Source organism: Sesamum indicum, linkage group LG2, assembly GCF_000512975.1.
Source record: "Sesamum indicum cultivar Zhongzhi No. 13 linkage group LG2, S_indicum_v1.0, whole genome shotgun sequence".
Lineage (NCBI taxonomy): Eukaryota > Viridiplantae > Streptophyta > Magnoliopsida > Lamiales > Pedaliaceae > Sesamum > Sesamum indicum.
In genome coordinates this window covers 14431060-14447952 of record NC_026146.1, presented here as the reverse complement: position 1 = coordinate 14447952, position 16893 = coordinate 14431060, and the positions used below count along the sequence as shown (strand labels likewise).

Sequence of the window (16893 nt, the reverse complement as noted above, 5' to 3'; positions counted from 1 at the left end):
CATGCATATGACTAGGACCCATAGTGGATACACTATCTCAAAAAATCAAGCCCTAACTACATAAAGATTAGCACATACAAGTTAGGACGTACGTTTAGTCCAATCTAACGTCGTAGCAAGAACCCAAACCCATATTATGAGTGTGAAAACGTTTAATACAAACCACTAGACCACTAAACGTTTAATATGATATAACAATTCCTAGATAATACGGCACTTAAACGTCTATCATTTGTTTGAATCAACCTAGGCTATATAGATATATATGTATGTATTTAATTAATGAGTTTTTGTATAGTTCATCCAACCTGGATGAATTTTTCATAATTGTTAAATTTCCCACAGCGCGACGACAACTCTCTCTCTCTCTCTCTATCTCTCCCTATATATATATATATAGAGAGAGAGAGAGAGAGAGGAAGCACAAGCATTGTGATCATAGGGCAGCTACAGAAATATTTAGTAAGAAATAGAGACAAAAATGGCTCATCCTGATCATCAGTACGATGAGGGTGGTGGCTATGGTTCCAAGTTCCCAGTCACAGTTCTGGGAGCAAGAGTCCTCACATTGGTTTCCCTCATCGTATCAGTTGTACTGCTCGAGACCAACACCGTCACCGTCGACGGCTACCACGTTTCTTACCATGATTTCCGTTCTTACAAGTACCTCTCTCTCTCTCTCTCTCTCTAACATGCCAAATGCAATTAATTCTACTAAGAATATATAAAATACGACTTTTCATTATAATTAATCATAACAAAGTACCATTGTACGACCATTATTAGTCATTTTACAAATCACGATATATAGACGTTGCCAAAATTTCAAAAGTGTCCATTCTGATACAAATTTATGTGTGAAGAATTGATCAACTTCTAAATAAAGGCGATTAATGTTTAATGCATTGGTATGTTGTGATACTTAGGTTCATGTTTTATGTGACTATAATTGGAATTGCGTACACTGTGCTGCAAATCCCATTTGCGGCATACTACATGCGGAAGAGGAAACATCTCATACCAAACTCTGCCTTCCTACACCTCTGTTTCTATTTGGACAAGGTATATTTTTTACCTACCTATCTCCCTATTCTCGCCTCGCTTGCAAAAACAATAACTAATAGCTGTTGCACATGTATGCAACCGTGATTAATTAATATTTGTCACTATTTTTTACTTTTAATCATAATAATTAACAATAATCGGACTGATTTTTTACACGGTGAACGACAGCTGATGATGGTGTTGCTAGGATTGGGCGCTGGAGCAGCGTTTGGGGCGACAATGGACATCAAGAAGTACGTAGGGGACAACATACCAAAGTTGCAGGATTTTCTTACAGTGGTTTATATCCCCTCAACATTCCTTCTTGTTGGGTGCATTGCCTGTGGCGTTTCTTCTGTCCATTCATCGTTCCTTCTTCCACGCTGATTACCGACCAAAAAGGGTTAATTGCATTTCACTCCTCCATAAATATATTAATAGATAAAAAAACCCTCTTAAAACAAAAAAAGAAAGGGGGCAACGACCAACTGAATCTGTTTAGAAAGAAGTTCCCCGCCTCCTACATCAGGGGTTTGTGTTACCATTTTCTTACAAGTTGAGGGATTGCATGTGTTTGTTTGTTTTTCTTTAGGGGGTTTGTTGCAATTAACCCATAATAAAACGAAAACATATTTTCATGGCTTGAAGATAAGCCTTGAGGATTGGTAAACCCAAGCTGTATTGTCACTGTTGTTTTAGATCTTGGTTTGTTTATGATGTTGCATCCATCGATCAAAAGAAATGTTGGAAGTTGGTTTCAATGTAAAATTGCATTCTACGTCCTATAAATTAGTTTTTCTTTTTTAATTTTCATTTTATTATTTTTTAATTCGTTATTTCGTATCCCGTCACTCCAAAATATTTTAAAATTTTAGTTTCAAACTTTAACTAATTTTGTTAATTATTGACGGAAGCATTACATGCATGGCTTAAGCTCTATTAATTAGTCTTAAGGGGCGATGTTGATATTTCCGTCATAAAAATTTAATGAAATTAAGATTTTTGATTAATTAAATTATAATTATTTTGGAGCTACTGGATGCAATATGATGAATTAAAAAAATAATTGTATCAAAATCACAAAAAGACAAACTTGTGGGGTGTAAAATGCAATATTCATTGTGCTCTAGTTCCAAATTCCGATCATATTGCAATTTTTGACAAACCACTTTAATCTGCCATATTTTATAAATTGCAGAACTAAATTATCAAATTGAATTCCGACATTTTGTTTCTAACTTTATATCAATTCAACCAATACATCAATTAATATATCAAGAACATGAATAAAGAACAAATAACTCTCGATTCAATCAATAATGTATAAATATGACTGTAAATCAATGGCAATAATTAACGTAAAGTAAGATAAATACTTGTACATTTAATAAAATTCAAATTTATTTATGAAACCTCAATTTTAACCTGATCGCCTTTACACCAGTACCAAAGTAGTTGGATAATATGTTAATTTATATATGGCGTTTTCAATATAGACATTAGCGTATGGCATAGGTTGATTTTCCATTTCAGCCGGCTGACCAATTGTCCATCTCTTCTACGGAATTTGTCATTACCTATTTCATTAATTTCCACTTTATTCTCACTCGCTTAAATATTTTTTTTCCTCACCCAAATTGAATTTTTCAATTTTTTTTTTGTCAAAATGCAAAATTTCTCCATCCTATTAAATTAATTAATTTTAGTATGTTACCATTTTGCCCCACTAAACTATTTTTGATGTAACAATTAACCCTAAACTAATGAATCTAACACTAGAAAAAAACGACTATTGACTACAGTTTTAATAGTTATGGACTAAAACCGTGACAAATAATTTTTATTGACCACGGTTAAACAAAATCGATGTAAAAACATACATAATGTTTGGATTTATATTTCGAGTGTTTTGTTTTGGTGTTTTGGAGATAGAAAGAGAAAAATAGAGATAAATAAATGTGTTGGAGATAGATGGTATGTTTGCATTGTGTTTTGAGGTAATTTAAAATGTTTTAAAATAAGTGGTGTAGATTTGATGTTGGAATTTGGGACAAAAATTAATATTCATTGTAAAATCATATCACTTTTATGTTATATATATAAGTGTATATATAGAAGTTGAAAACTAAAATTGCACAGATAAAATGTTAAAAATACAAAACAAACATTAAGTCTATTTTATCTTGTTTTGGAAAATACCAAAACATAAAACCAAACATAGTGATAGATTTTTCACCAACGTAAGTTTTGGCCATAGCCAAAACACCATAGCAAACTTTGATTAACTGTCGTCAAAATTTAAATCTTCGCATCAATTGTTTGGTATTAGTAGACAAACATTGTTTTACCATAATTTTTTAAGATGTAGTGATTTACAGTATAGAAAATAATCTATATATTTTTTTGAAGCATACAAAAATAATACATATATATATATATATATTAGTGTCATATGTTTATGTCATTTGATTTCCAAGAATTTTCATAATATTTACAAAAGAATTAAAATATTCCAAAAGCGCGTCGTGGTCACTATATATATATTTATAGAGAGAGAGAGGAAGCATAATTAAGGATTGTGAATTGTGATAGCAGTAAGAAAATAATGAAAATGCCTGTGGGTGTGGAGTACGATGATAAGGGTAGTGGTGATGGTGTTGGTGTTGGTTCCAAGTTCCCAGTTACAGCACTCACTGCAAGACTCCTCACCTTGCTTTCTCTCATCATTTCTGTTGTTGTTCTCAAGACCAACGACAAATCCTTCGACAATGGCTATGTCCTTACTTACAAGGATTTCCGTTCTTACAAGTACGTACACCACAATCAACTACTTATTATTTCATCTACGTATTCGTATGTGATGTATATACCATGATCAGGTACATGTTTTATGTCACGGTATTTGGAATTGGCTACACCTTGCTGCAAATCCCATTTGCACTATACTTCATGCTAAAGAAGAAGCATCTGATTACAAGCTATGGCTTCCTCAAGTTCAATTTCTACGCCGACAAGGTACGTCCCCTCTGAATTGGATTTTTTATTGTAATTTCTAGTGCATTTTCTGTTCCATTTTTTATATATATACACCACGTGTATAAAGATTATTGTTATCCACATTTTTATTTAAGAAAATATTTTATACACACGACGTGGATATAATCGTGACAGGGTCCACAAGTAACCTGTATAAAAACATGTGGATTCTTAATCGATCTGTTTGGACATTTTTTATTCACATTGAATCTATATCTGAAAAGATGTTAATTTTATCCTTGTCAAATTTTATCCGTAGTCCTTTGAACGACTGATGTTTTAAGTGGGGAATGGCAGGCGATGACAGTGCTGCTGGCAACGGGGGCTGGAGCAGCGTTTGGGGCAACAATGGACATCAAGAAGTACGCAGGGGACCGCATACCAAAGTTGCAGGATTTTCTTACAGTGATTTATGTCCCCACAACATTCCTTCTTGTCGGATGCATTGCCTGTGCGATTTCTTCTGTCCATTCATCACTTCATCTTCCACGCTGATATCAATGTTCATGGCTTGAAGGGAAACCCTGAGGATTGATCCATGCTGCAGTATAGTCTCTCCTTGTTTTAGATCTTGTATTTTGATTGGATGGGGAATGTCAATGATCGTAAATTGAATGGATTTACGATTTCTTTTTTAAACGATAATTATATTACTATTTCAATAATTGAGCAACTAACGAGTACATCAATATAACTTACTACTGTAAAACATATTGCAATAAATTCTTATAAAGAGAGAACAATCACATTAAAAAAAACTCAAACCCATAATATTAAACTTGTTCAATCTTAACCATTAAGCAAAAATTGAGTATATTGAATTTCGTGTTACATCAATGATTCATCCAAAAAGATGATGGTCGGATCAAATTTTGATCAATTATTTAAGTAGGTGTCTTTTAATACTGATGAAAAATGCCAAAAATACCACAAGATTCGCGCAGATAAAGTTGGGTCAGAATGGGTCGCATTATTCGACCCGTTTCACCAGCCCGTCGTCCAAACTTGGCTGACTGGTACGTCACCCTTACCACACAATCTCTGATAACAGAGACCTTAAGATGAAGCCACGTGACCCAGTTGGTGAAGTGTATTTGGGCGTATAACTACCCTCCATTCAGAGCATTTATGGTAAGATGCATTTAATGATTTCTACATCATTTATTACTTGAGGTCGCTTTCTTTCTATCTTAAACTCGAACTGACTTAAGCATCGAAAGGTCTTAGTCGGAGATGATCCTGGCTAGCCTGGCGTGGTTCTTTCTTCTTAGGGACCACTTCAATATTTGGGACCAGTATTGCGAGCTTGAGATCTCACACCAAGGAGGCGCATATTTGACCGAAAAATTGCAAGTGACTTTCGTATAATCCAATTAATTTGTAATTTAAGTCTTGTAAACCAATTCATGCAGGACTCAAAATGCCTGCTCCCCTGGTTCAAGACTAAAAATGCCAATGTCCCTTAAGTTACAAAACTAAAGTTTCTTAATTAGACTATATAGAAAATTTTCCTTCCAAATTGATCAAATAATAATGAAAATTATCAAAATTTTAAAATTACTGAAATCAATTTGTACATGACCAAATATTTTCCAACAAAAAAGTGTTATTTATTTAATTAGAGGTATGATACTTCTTTCAATCAGAATTTTAAAAGAGGTATAAACTAATATGTAACACGTGTCAATTCGTCTTTGGTCAATTTTAATTATGTCAAAAACCATACATGTCATTTTAATGTATAAGAAAAAAACTTGATGTTAGAATTTGTCTGTAATGTTTGTAAAGTGATGGAAATGGCAATGAGAAAGCTGTGAGGTGGAAAGTTGGAGAGGAGCGGCAATTAGTGATTAGCAAGATGTCATTACACATATGTACTATGGAAACGATGTTCTCATAATTTACGACCCAGACAAAACTGTTGCTTTCTTCATTAATTATTATTTCCTGTCATTCCATCTGTTTAAGATCAGGTAGTTAAGTATGGGGGAATTTGTAATTTAGTATCGTATGTTAGGAGGGGTGGCGATTGTCGTCTTGTAACTAAGTCAGTGACGCTAATGATTTTTAGTTTAATTGCTGAAATTGATGCCTCATGACTTTATTAGTCGGTGTTTGTTTATTTAAAAGTAGTTGTTGATTAAATTTAATTATTCGATATTGATTATTAGTATATGATTGTTATGGTTGTCGATAATTGTTAGATATAAATATTCAATATTTGACGATTGTGACCGATTTATTCAAGAAATAATAATTTATCGCTTTCACTTTTCAATCCTGGAATTTATGATTTTGTAACAACATTTGCTTTTTCACCTGTAATGAATAATAAAATAAAATAAACATTTGTATCAAAATTGATATTTTCTTAAATAATTTTTATTAAAGCCTTCATGATTAGATAAAAATTGAAAGAATGGTTTATTAGTTTACCCCAAAAATAAGTTATTGAAAGATATTTTAGTAAAAATTAACAGATATAGTCAAAAGTTAGTTTATTTTTTAAGATCTCATATTTAATAAATAGTACGGATTCAAATCAATTGCACCATGCCAATAAGTTAATTATTTTTTCAAAAAATAATTATTGTCTAAAAATTAATTATTTAAAAAATATTTATTCATAATTCAAAAAAGAACTCAGAAAAAACAACGCAAAAGTTGTGATTGGCCACCTCTATAAAAACACGAAACAAAACATTCAAAATACACGAATCCAAACATAAGGAATAAGTTTAATGCAATATGTCTTTTATGATATTGCAAATGAATAAATTATATCCTTATGAAAAAAAATAGTAATTTATTCTCCTGTGTTTTTTAAAATGAAACAACTTATTTTCTTTTGGGTAAGTAAATTACTTCATTTTAAAAAAAGAGGGGGGTAAATTTATACATTTCAAAAAATATTGGGGGGTAAATTGCTAAAAAAATTAGAAGAGGGTAATTCCCAAAAACAATAAAATTATAAATACCCCCCTTGAGATTTCGCAAAATTACAAATACCCTATTAGTATTTCTAAAATTATAAATACCCCCCTTGAATGAAAAATAATTATGTAGTCCCTAGACAATGAGGTGAATATAACTACTCTATCCTCCCTGAATTTTTTAAAAATAAAAAAAAATTAAAAGAATATGAAAAATTGAGGGTTGGATACATTAAATAATTTATAGTGCATATTAGTCTATAAAATATTTTAGAAAATTTTAAAAAATATATAGAGTTTTTAAAATTCGTAATTCAAAAGGGTATTTTGGTCGGTTAGATGGAAGCTAACGAAATAAGCTCGTCGTTAGACGTACGATAAACCAGGGGGCAATTTATAATTTCTCAAACAATAAGAAGGCATTTGTAATTATACCAAAACCTCAAGAAATGTGACTCTATGTCACCTAGTTTCTAGCTATAGCATATGTTATGGTTTTACTTGCAAAAACAATGGTTAATAGTTGTTGCACAATCATAATTAATTAGTATCAGCCGTAATTTTTTATTCTTAACCATGGTTAAAAACAATATCTCTTCTATTGAGGTGAGATAATTTTTCAAATAGTACTCAAAAGAAAACTTTCAATAGTGAAAAACAACCTCACGAAAATTCTTATTCAAATTAAGTTGGTCTAAATCAAATCAATCACAAGATAAGTGAAATACACCAATTTAATATGTGATTAGTCACTCTCACTGAACTGTATAGTAATCATATAATAAATATATATATTACACTTATCATATAATGATTCAAAAACGATGAAACTCGGTCCGAACTAGACTTTCCCCATTGGACCATCTCAGAAACGTACCAAGAACAAATACATACATAATGAGCCTAGTTTCTTAATACCTGATTCATGTAAAAAAGCTTTAGATCAACCGCATTCTCGTTAAAAATCACCATTCAAGAACTAAACATAAACATCGTACATACTTTAATGCCAATCCAAAAGTGATCATAACAACATAGAAACATACACTAAGGTAAAGAGCGGAAACTCAAGATATGTTTCTCGCAAGCGCTGCACACAAACACATTAGGAATTTCATCGTCCTCAGGCACTTGCACACACCGAGTGTGCTGCCAAACTTGACATACATCACAGCTCACCATCCTCTCACCGTCGTCGTCGTCCTTAGCACCGCAAACGCAGTCCACAGCCATTAGCCCTTCACATATCACACCGTAGGTGCCTTCTTGCTTCCCCTCAAATGCGATTTTACTGCCCGGTTTAACCGTCTTAAACACCAAGTCCGACCCCTTGAAGTTCATGTTTCTCACTGATTCTGCTATAAAGTTCCTCAGTCCGAAATAAATTTCTCTGAACGTCTTCTCCACTTCACACCTCAGCTCGTCGAATGCTGCATTGTTTCTCAACACGAAACGATGGTACGGTGTTGCTACCTCGTCCGGCCCTGTTGATGTCCCGCCGTTCGCTAAGATAACGGAGCAGTATATGGTTTGCTTGTTTGTTTCATAATTCTTTGACGTCTCGCCAGAATAGTACTCTTTAACGAGGTGCTTGGAATCAAGAATGACTCTTGCAGCCATCGGAATTGTACCTAGCACTCGAGTGTTGGTTATCACATTATGGTTTCCGAGGATGTTTTTGTACATGCAGAACATGTCCTTGACGAGTTGTGCCCGAGAGATCGTCTGCTGAGGTTTCAATCTTGGTTCACTAATTGGGAAAGCTGCTTCTTGCTTGGGGAACGGCCGGGAGACGTCCTCCAAGCAATACTCCAACACTTTGGTGACCGGATTCAGGCACCTACGCACGAAGTATTTCCCCACCATGTGGTTCCCTAATGACTTGAGCACGAAATCCAGCAAGCCCGTGTCGCCAATGTAAGCACGTGCTACATCACGTACATGTTGTCTAGACACCCAACGGTACTCAGCTCGTTTCAAGGCCTCAACGACCACATGAATGGCCATCTCAACGCGCTTGGGAGACCATCTGCACGATGCATCCGACATGATTCCTGGATAGTTAGAACCAATGCTGCTGCACTCTTTGGGGATTCGGAATTTGAGCTCCAACATGAAATGGAACAGGTCGCCTACGGTGATCAAGGAGTGTCCCGACAAGAGTTGGTACCTAGGCAATAGAATTTGGATGTCATTTTGTTGAAAACTTTGATATCCAGGTTGATGGGCTATCAGGCTTAAGGGAATGTTTTGGATGGCTTTTACAGCATTTTGGTACATTTCTTGGCTAACTCCATAGCTTCCACGCCCGAACGTGTAGTCCCAATGGCCGAACCATGGTTTGCCATAGGCTACTGCATGGAGCAACCTTAGATCCATGCCTTTCTTCTTTGCAACATCTTTCAAGCTCATTTTCCTACAACATTAGACGAAATAAATGTTAATTACAAGGTATATATGTCTTAATCTCCATTGACAGTCGATACCTATATACAAACCTGGCTCCCAACCCCGAGCAGAGACGATCCCAAAACTCCATGATTTGGTAACCAGGCAAGTCTGACCCAGATTCAGACCCATTGATGCAGAGCAAATGACCAAAGCCATTAGAGTGGAAGACACCATGCAGGCTGTGACCCTCTCCCTGCAATTCAATCACATTGGACTTACAATATTCAGCTGAACCAGACTTGGATGGCAGCAGGAAATGGTACTTCTTATTGCAGATCATGTGGTGCCCCCAGCCTGAGCTACATTTTAATCAGCGAAAACAACATAGTCAACCTAGTCATATAATTAATGATCAATTACATACCCCTCTTCATACCAGAAACATACCTAACTCACCCTCCTATAATCCAACATTCTTGAATGAATCCGCTCACTAGAACATGTCTAATATCGATCTAAGAATTACACTGTCTAGGGGTGTTTGGAATAGCTTCTGTGTTGTTGTGAAAATAAGTTGTATATAAAATTGTAAATTAAACCGTAAAAGTTGGGGTGTTTGAAATATAAAAATAAAAAAGTGAAAAATTAATTAAAGTTGGAGGGTCTTGAAAAATAGCTTAGTATTTATAATTTTATCGATAGACTGCCGAAGTTAGTATGCTTATATCTTTTAGTTTAAATCAATTTAATTTAAGCAGTTAGATCCTATGTAAGTGATTTCAAACACCCCAATCTACATCCTCATTTATTGTTTCCTAGAACATAATATCAATTGAAGTACACAGCATTAAACTCAGTTAGTTCAAGTAATTTCCTTACACAAATTATGTAACGACATCTTCTGTTACTCAGACTAATACATGACGCATATCCTCGTCGTCAAATGAATTATTCCGTCTCATGTCTTAACCATCCCATTAAGATCTCAAGAAGTCTCCAAATTTCTACTACAAACATGCATCATCAACACACATATAATCTGATATTATCAAAACACACAAGATCAACATATATATAGTACTAAAATTCACTCTACCTATATACTGACAATGCTTGCAACGCAGCTCAAGCGACAGCTCAATGGGCTCTTCCACAACAAACAGAAACAAATGCAGCAACGGATGGCGACGAACCTCCAGCTGAAACGACCAGCTCGCCATCTCCCCACACACACCACTCTCCACCTGCCCATACTCCAAAAGGGCTCTCACATTCTCTTGAAACGTCAAGCCGTTCAACTCCGCCGGGTAGCCTCTTTCTCCGAACACCTTGAACTTGAACACCCTTTCTCCCCTCTTCCTCTTCTTGCACCCACTCAGGTCCAATTGAGACATTTTCTGAGGTAAAAGAGGGCTAAGGTTGTAATGAACTTAGGTTTATATTCACATATAGATATTGCACTTGGTTCACACGCATGGTGCCAGTGAATATAGAAAAACATGAATGAATGGAGGTGTGAGTTTATGGAAACAGCTCACTATCTGCATGATCTGCTGCAAAATCAACGTAAGTATCGCATCTTCTATTTTAATTAACATATATTGTCAATATTTATCATATTTATGTAAAAATATTGTTCAGGTACGTATGTAATATATATATAAATAAAATATATGTGCAACAGGATTTTAAATAGAAAATTCAATCTGCGTTGAAGCATCATGCATAGTTTTTCTGTTTTTCTTTGTTTTTTTTGGATGTGATTTTAATTTGTGGTATATGTTCTAAATATTTTGCTTATGTTTTAATTTTAATTTGGTAAAATTTAAAATTGAAACATACCATGAGTGTTGCGGCAATTTCTAAGGTAAAGGTGGGAAGCACATTAGGGTCAGGGTTATAATTTAGACACAATGCAACGTTCTTGGCCAACTACCATGCATGGAAATTTTGTTTTGAGTGGAGGTTAAATTTTAATTTTATGTACAGGTGTTTATGTAATTTGAAATAATTTTTTCACTTTTTTTTTCATTTTATTATTTAACATATTTCTCAAAAGACATAATTTGTTTCAGGTTAAATTACAATAAGCTTTCTTGATGATATTCGTCATAATTACAAAAACTCTCTCGTTGTTTGAAAAATTATCAATACCCCCTATTGTTTGATAAAATTATGTAATTCTTGAATGATGATCTAGAATTATCAACTCTACCGGCAAAATTATAGTTTTATTATTTATTCTGGTTAAATGCAAAATGATTAATTCCTCCAAATAGACTCCACAATTTCAAGATTCACTTTCTCAACTCATATATGTGCTCGAGGGCCAATCGACCCCTCAAATCTGTAGTATTATTTACTATTCAATAAAATTTTTTATTCAAATCAAATTTGATGCTAAATAATCATACAATACTGATATGGGCGTTTGTATAACGACTCAACATTTGGGCTTGGATAGCCCAAAGGTATAAACATCATTTCGAGGGCCAAGTGGCAAGAGGAATAACTCATGAAGCGAGCCCATTATCATCTCGGACAAGCACAGATGATCTCAAGTGCTCAAATTGGATGAAGCCCTATGTGTATTTTAATATATGCAATTTTAAAAACTTGATTTCTTATTATTCAGTTAGACTCTTTTATTAGGCCCGTTAGCTATCTTAGGTGTTGGAGTGTCTCTGGGGATGACTCTGGCTTTATATTTTTATATTATTCTCGAACCTCAAAGTATCGGAGGAAGGATGGACTCATGACCTCGTCTCCACAACCAAGTTCGATTGCATATAATATATTTAGGCTTAAATGCATTTTTGGTTCCATAACTTAGATAATTTGGCGCATTCTTTGTTTAATTTTTTAGGATAGCATTTTAGTCCTATTTTTTTTAAATTTTATGATTTCAATTCTTTTGTTCACTGGAACAATGCATGTGCGTCTCACATGACCTTTTAAAATTATAGCTACTATTCCTCGTGGCTTGTTATTTTGTCTTTTAACTCTCTAGGTAGCATTTTGATCCTACAACTTCTTAATTTTTTTTATTTCAATCTTTTGTTTCCTCAGAGTTTACAATTTTCTTATGTGTTCTTTTTTCAAAATAAAAGAAAATTCCATCTTATTTAGGATGGGTTTGAAATCTTAATCGGGTTGGCCCGAGTTTTAATTCGCTCCACGCCCCCCACCTATTGCCATCTCTATTCTTCATTCTGTATTATTCTTTGATTATTTATAAATTTTAATTTTGATATAATAATTTTATATTTATAAGAAAAAGATATAATAATACAAAAATATACATAAAAATATTAAAAGAAAGATAAAATTGAAAGTTTATGTAATTTCTTTTATTGGCGTTAGTATCTTCTGTCCAGATCCTAACAAAAGGGAGTCAGGTGTAAATGAAAAATTTTCGGAGGGAGTGCAAGTATAATTTTAATTTTTTTTAAAGAAAAATATAATTTCAAAATTTTCGGAGGGAGTGCAAGTATAATTTTAATTTTTTTTAAAGAAAAATCTGATTTCATAGTTTAAGAGGGAGTCTAAATGTAATTAACATTAATAAAAATAGGGATAATTACACTCTCCTTTCTTGAGATTTTGTGTGATTACACGTAAATTTTCTATAGTTTGAAAAATTACATCTAGCACATCTGAGATTTGTTTCCGTCTAACAAATACGTCCATCGTTAGTGAAAATTCATTGAATTTGCTGACATTAAAAAAAAATAAATGAGAGTTGATATTTACTTTCATTTGACTGATTACTAATTTATTACATGTCAAATATATTTTTTTGGATTAAACAATCCTTATAACTGTGAAGATATACTTTTTCACATGTATTAACGTGTGAAGATGTATGATGATAATTTGATTATAAAAAAAATTATTTAACTTATAATAAGTAAGCAATAACTCAATTCGAGACTAATATAATTTTTTTTTAATATTTTATATTAATATCAATAAATTCGATTAAATTTAAAAAACGAGAAAGTGTGATTATCCAAAATATATATATATATATGTATATATATTAGAGTTAGGATTGAGGATGTGGGAGCCCAAAGTCCAACACAAGGGGGGCCTAAATAGTAAATACCACAAGTGGTATTTTAATATTTGTACGTTCCCACCCACTTCTCCATTATTGCAATTATATATATATTCACAATAATTACGCCAAATCTTTATTTCCCATTTTGCCCCTTCAACACACACCCACCAAATATAATAAATACCCAATTTCAACTCCCTTCCTTTTCTCTCACTTTCATTCTCATTAAAAATTAAATAAATTTAAAAAAGAAAAGAAAAAAAGAGTAGAAACCCCTATCATCTCTCCCATGGAAAAAGTTGAAGCTACGAATCCGACAGCTGAACAACCAAACCAAGATTCGGCGGCGACGGCGGAGGCGGAGGAGGAGTTGATGACGGCCCACCATCTAACAGTTCCATCAGGGTTGAGCCAGGAAGAGTTCGAGGATCTAAAGCCCGTGGTCACTGAGTTCCACAACTACGGGGTCAACTCAGGCCAATGCTCTTCCCTACTGGCGCAAATCGTCAACGCGCCGGCGAAAGAGGTCTGGTCGATTGTGCGACGGTTCGACAAGCCACAGACGTACAAGCACTTCATCAAGAGCTGCAGCGTCAGGGAGGGCTTCAGCTTGAAGGTCGGGGACCTGAGGGACGTCAGCGTCATCTCGGGGTTGCCGGCGGCCACTAGCACCGAGAGGCTCGACATACTGGACGACGAGCGGCGCGTGACGGGCTTCAGCATCATCGGCGGGGACCATAGGCTGAGGAATTACAGGTCTGTGACCACCGTGCATGACCGTCGTCTTGGAATCGTATGTGGTGGATGTGCCGGAGGGGAACACGGAGGAGGACACGCGCCTCTTTGCTGATACTGTTGTGAAGCTGAATCTACAGAAGCTGGCTTCCGTTGCCGAAGCCATGGGGAGTGATTAACAGGTAATTTGATTGAGGTTATCCAGACTTTCAATTCCAAAAATAAGAAAAAGAGATCTGCCACAGAAAACGAAAAAAAAAAAACAAAAGGTAAAAAAGAATTTCGTATTTCGGATTGGGATTACTTTTTCTGGTTCTTGGTTAATTTGTAAAGAGAGGGAAGAAACATGTGAATCTTTGATTTTTGATCAAGAAAAAGTTGGGTGCTGATATTGACGCTTCCAAAATCTACTTGGAGTTTTCAGCAAGTGAATTTCAAGAATTTTTGCAGCGTCAACATCAATGCTCTTGTTTAATAAGAATGAATGATCCATTTACACTTAATTCTGATTGGCAAATCTTGAAAATGGGTTTTGGTTTGAAGTTGAGAGAAGCAAAGCTGATCAGATTTTCTTCCAGTGTGTGAAAATGTACATAAACAACATGTACCATTATTATACATTGGAGGATGTATGTAATTTCATTTGATGCATTCACATGATTATTCCCCGTGATTCTTAGTCTAATGCATGAATTACATTGATTCAAAAGTTGTGAAGTTATGGGATTTCAGAGTTAATGATTTCTGTGTAGTTACACCTTTTCTTTTGGTTTAAGAAGCTGCTGAAATGAACCAGACATGTTTTGTCATTGCTTTGCCAATAAGAGAAAGTGAAAACAGAGATGTGGTTGTTCTTGTTTCATGTTTGATTGGGAAAGTCTTATACAAATTTAGTTTGGGGCGACCAAACCCATCAAATAGTAAGTATGATGCACTAGAATTGTGATTGGTCAATTATACAATAATTACATGATAAATGAGTTATACTTATTATATAATTAGTTTAGATTTGACAAAACTCGACTGGGTTAGAATTTCCTGGAATGAGAGTTTTGCTTCTGAGTTTGGTCAGTGTTTTGTGAGCAGATGTCAGCATGATTACCAGCTTCTTGATTAGGATAGAATATCTAGACTTGCTGAAACACTGACCCTTGCTTGTTCTGAATCTGTAGCACAAATAGAGAAAAAGTTGAGTTTAAAGTCAAAGAGAATGTGTTATTAGAGAGAAAATAGGTGGATCTTGAGAAAGCTTTAAAGTCTTCGTCTTTAGACTTTAGTCATTTCTTTGGTGCTGTTTGGGGCGTAAGATCTGCTACTAAATTTACATAAAACAAACTCATAAAGAACAATAATATATATTTTTAATTTGTGGCACATCCTATATGTGGGCTTATTCACTTTTATATTATAATAACAATATAATTTTTTTAAATGGTATAATAAAAATATTACAAGTTATGGATATATATTTTTACTAAATGGTATAATATTTTTATTACAAGTTGTGGACCTTGTCTACGACTTGGGAAAAATTTTCTTAAAAAGGATGAGTCGTGGACAACATCCATGATTCGAAGTCGTGGATCGGGTCCACGGTTTCAATTTTCTTAAATATATTTATTATTATATGTTATAATTATTTAATTATAAATTTAATATTTTTCTAATTATAATCATAATAAAGTTAACAATTTATTAATTAAAAAAACTACAATCAATTGTTACAAATATTACAATAATCACAAATGTTAAAAATGATTTCCTGTCCCACAATTGCGCATGTGGCTTGATGTCGAGATCTTCTTATTTCCTCATCCACATGATGTGTTGGCTCATTATCATCATAATTGGCATTCATGTGCAACCGACTTTATAATGTTATAGCATTGGATTTCAGACAATCACAATATGCACTAAACGATGAAAATGGCATTGTTGAAACGTTATATCCTAGTGCATATGGTTAATTAATGTTAAGGACAGGGTCAAGATCAACATGTGAAGAATAAGCTTCTGCATGGCATGGCATGTATGGAGCTGATTGAAACCAATCATCTTATTATGGCAGTTGAGGCATATTAATAACCTTAAGGTGTATACACGGTAGAAGTGTCAGCTATAACCACTCCAACATTATCACATTCAACTGAAGCAATAGACATTCGGCTACAATTTCTCCTTTACTATGGGACGTGGTAGGGGTATTCTCGGATGTCGTTTCATTTTGTTGTGGTTGATTGATGAACTCAACAAGATTTTGAAATGTGTTATCAAATCAGTCCACCAATTGGTTGTACTCTTCCATATCTAGTGCTAGGTTGACAACTTAATTGAAGAGATTGTATCTGTTCACACTGAAGAAAGTAGAAATAATGAATTTTAATGTAAAAAATATATATTTAAAATAAAGTATATTTTATTATATAACATACTACAATTTGCAATGTGAACGCATCTCGAGGTTGATACCCGTTGTCCATAAGCCTGTCAATAGATGAACAACGGAATGACATGTTATGTTGTACTGTTTCCAATATCCACATTCTGTATCTCTTCCGTTGGAAATGGATTGTTTTTTGTACCAGCGTTTCATATCATCTATGTCATCAAGTGACGTATTGTATGTGTAGCAGGTGCCAATCTGCGTCGATACGCGATTTACGGGATATTTGATGCAGACTCATGTTTCAA

General features: G+C 34.1%; 4 protein-coding genes across 5 annotated transcripts; 3 read left to right on the top strand and 1 right to left on the bottom strand.

The window, feature by feature from the left end:
- On the top strand, positions 406–1847 carry LOC105156314 (CASP-like protein 4D1). The gene is made up of 3 exons (XM_011072411.2): positions 406–663; positions 927–1062; positions 1234–1847. Exons 1-3 carry the CDS (start codon positions 482–484, stop codon positions 1429–1431), a joined length of 516 nt encoding a protein of 171 aa, XP_011070713.1. The 5' UTR covers positions 406–481; the 3' UTR covers positions 1432–1847.
- On the top strand, positions 3616–4770 carry LOC105156160 (CASP-like protein 4D1). Of its 2 annotated transcripts, none has more exons than XM_020692081.1 (3): positions 3616–3852; positions 3924–4059; positions 4388–4770. In XM_020692081.1, exons 1-3 carry the CDS (start codon positions 3650–3652, stop codon positions 4487–4489), a joined length of 441 nt encoding a protein of 146 aa, XP_020547740.1. In that variant the 5' UTR covers positions 3616–3649; the 3' UTR covers positions 4490–4770. The 2 variants fall into 2 exon arrangements, with proteins under 2 accessions (XP_020547740.1, XP_011070520.1); XM_011072218.2 differs by having other exon boundaries at positions 4378–4765.
- LOC105156313 (PHD finger protein MALE STERILITY 1) lies at positions 7860–10906 on the bottom strand. The gene is made up of 3 exons (XM_011072410.2): positions 10501–10906; positions 9512–9758; positions 7860–9429 (listed from the first exon to the last, which is right to left on the bottom strand). The coding sequence occupies exons 1-3, from the start codon at positions 10796–10798 to the stop codon at positions 8061–8063; spliced, it is 1914 nt and encodes a 637-aa protein (XP_011070712.1). The 5' UTR covers positions 10799–10906; the 3' UTR covers positions 7860–8060.
- LOC105156159 (abscisic acid receptor PYR1-like) lies at positions 13668–16893 on the top strand. Its single transcript, XM_011072217.2, is given in 3 exon segments — positions 13668–14241; positions 14243–14384; positions 16836–16893. Coding segments are annotated over 2 exon segments (624 nt in total). The 5' UTR covers positions 13668–13756; the 3' UTR covers positions 14382–14384; positions 16836–16893.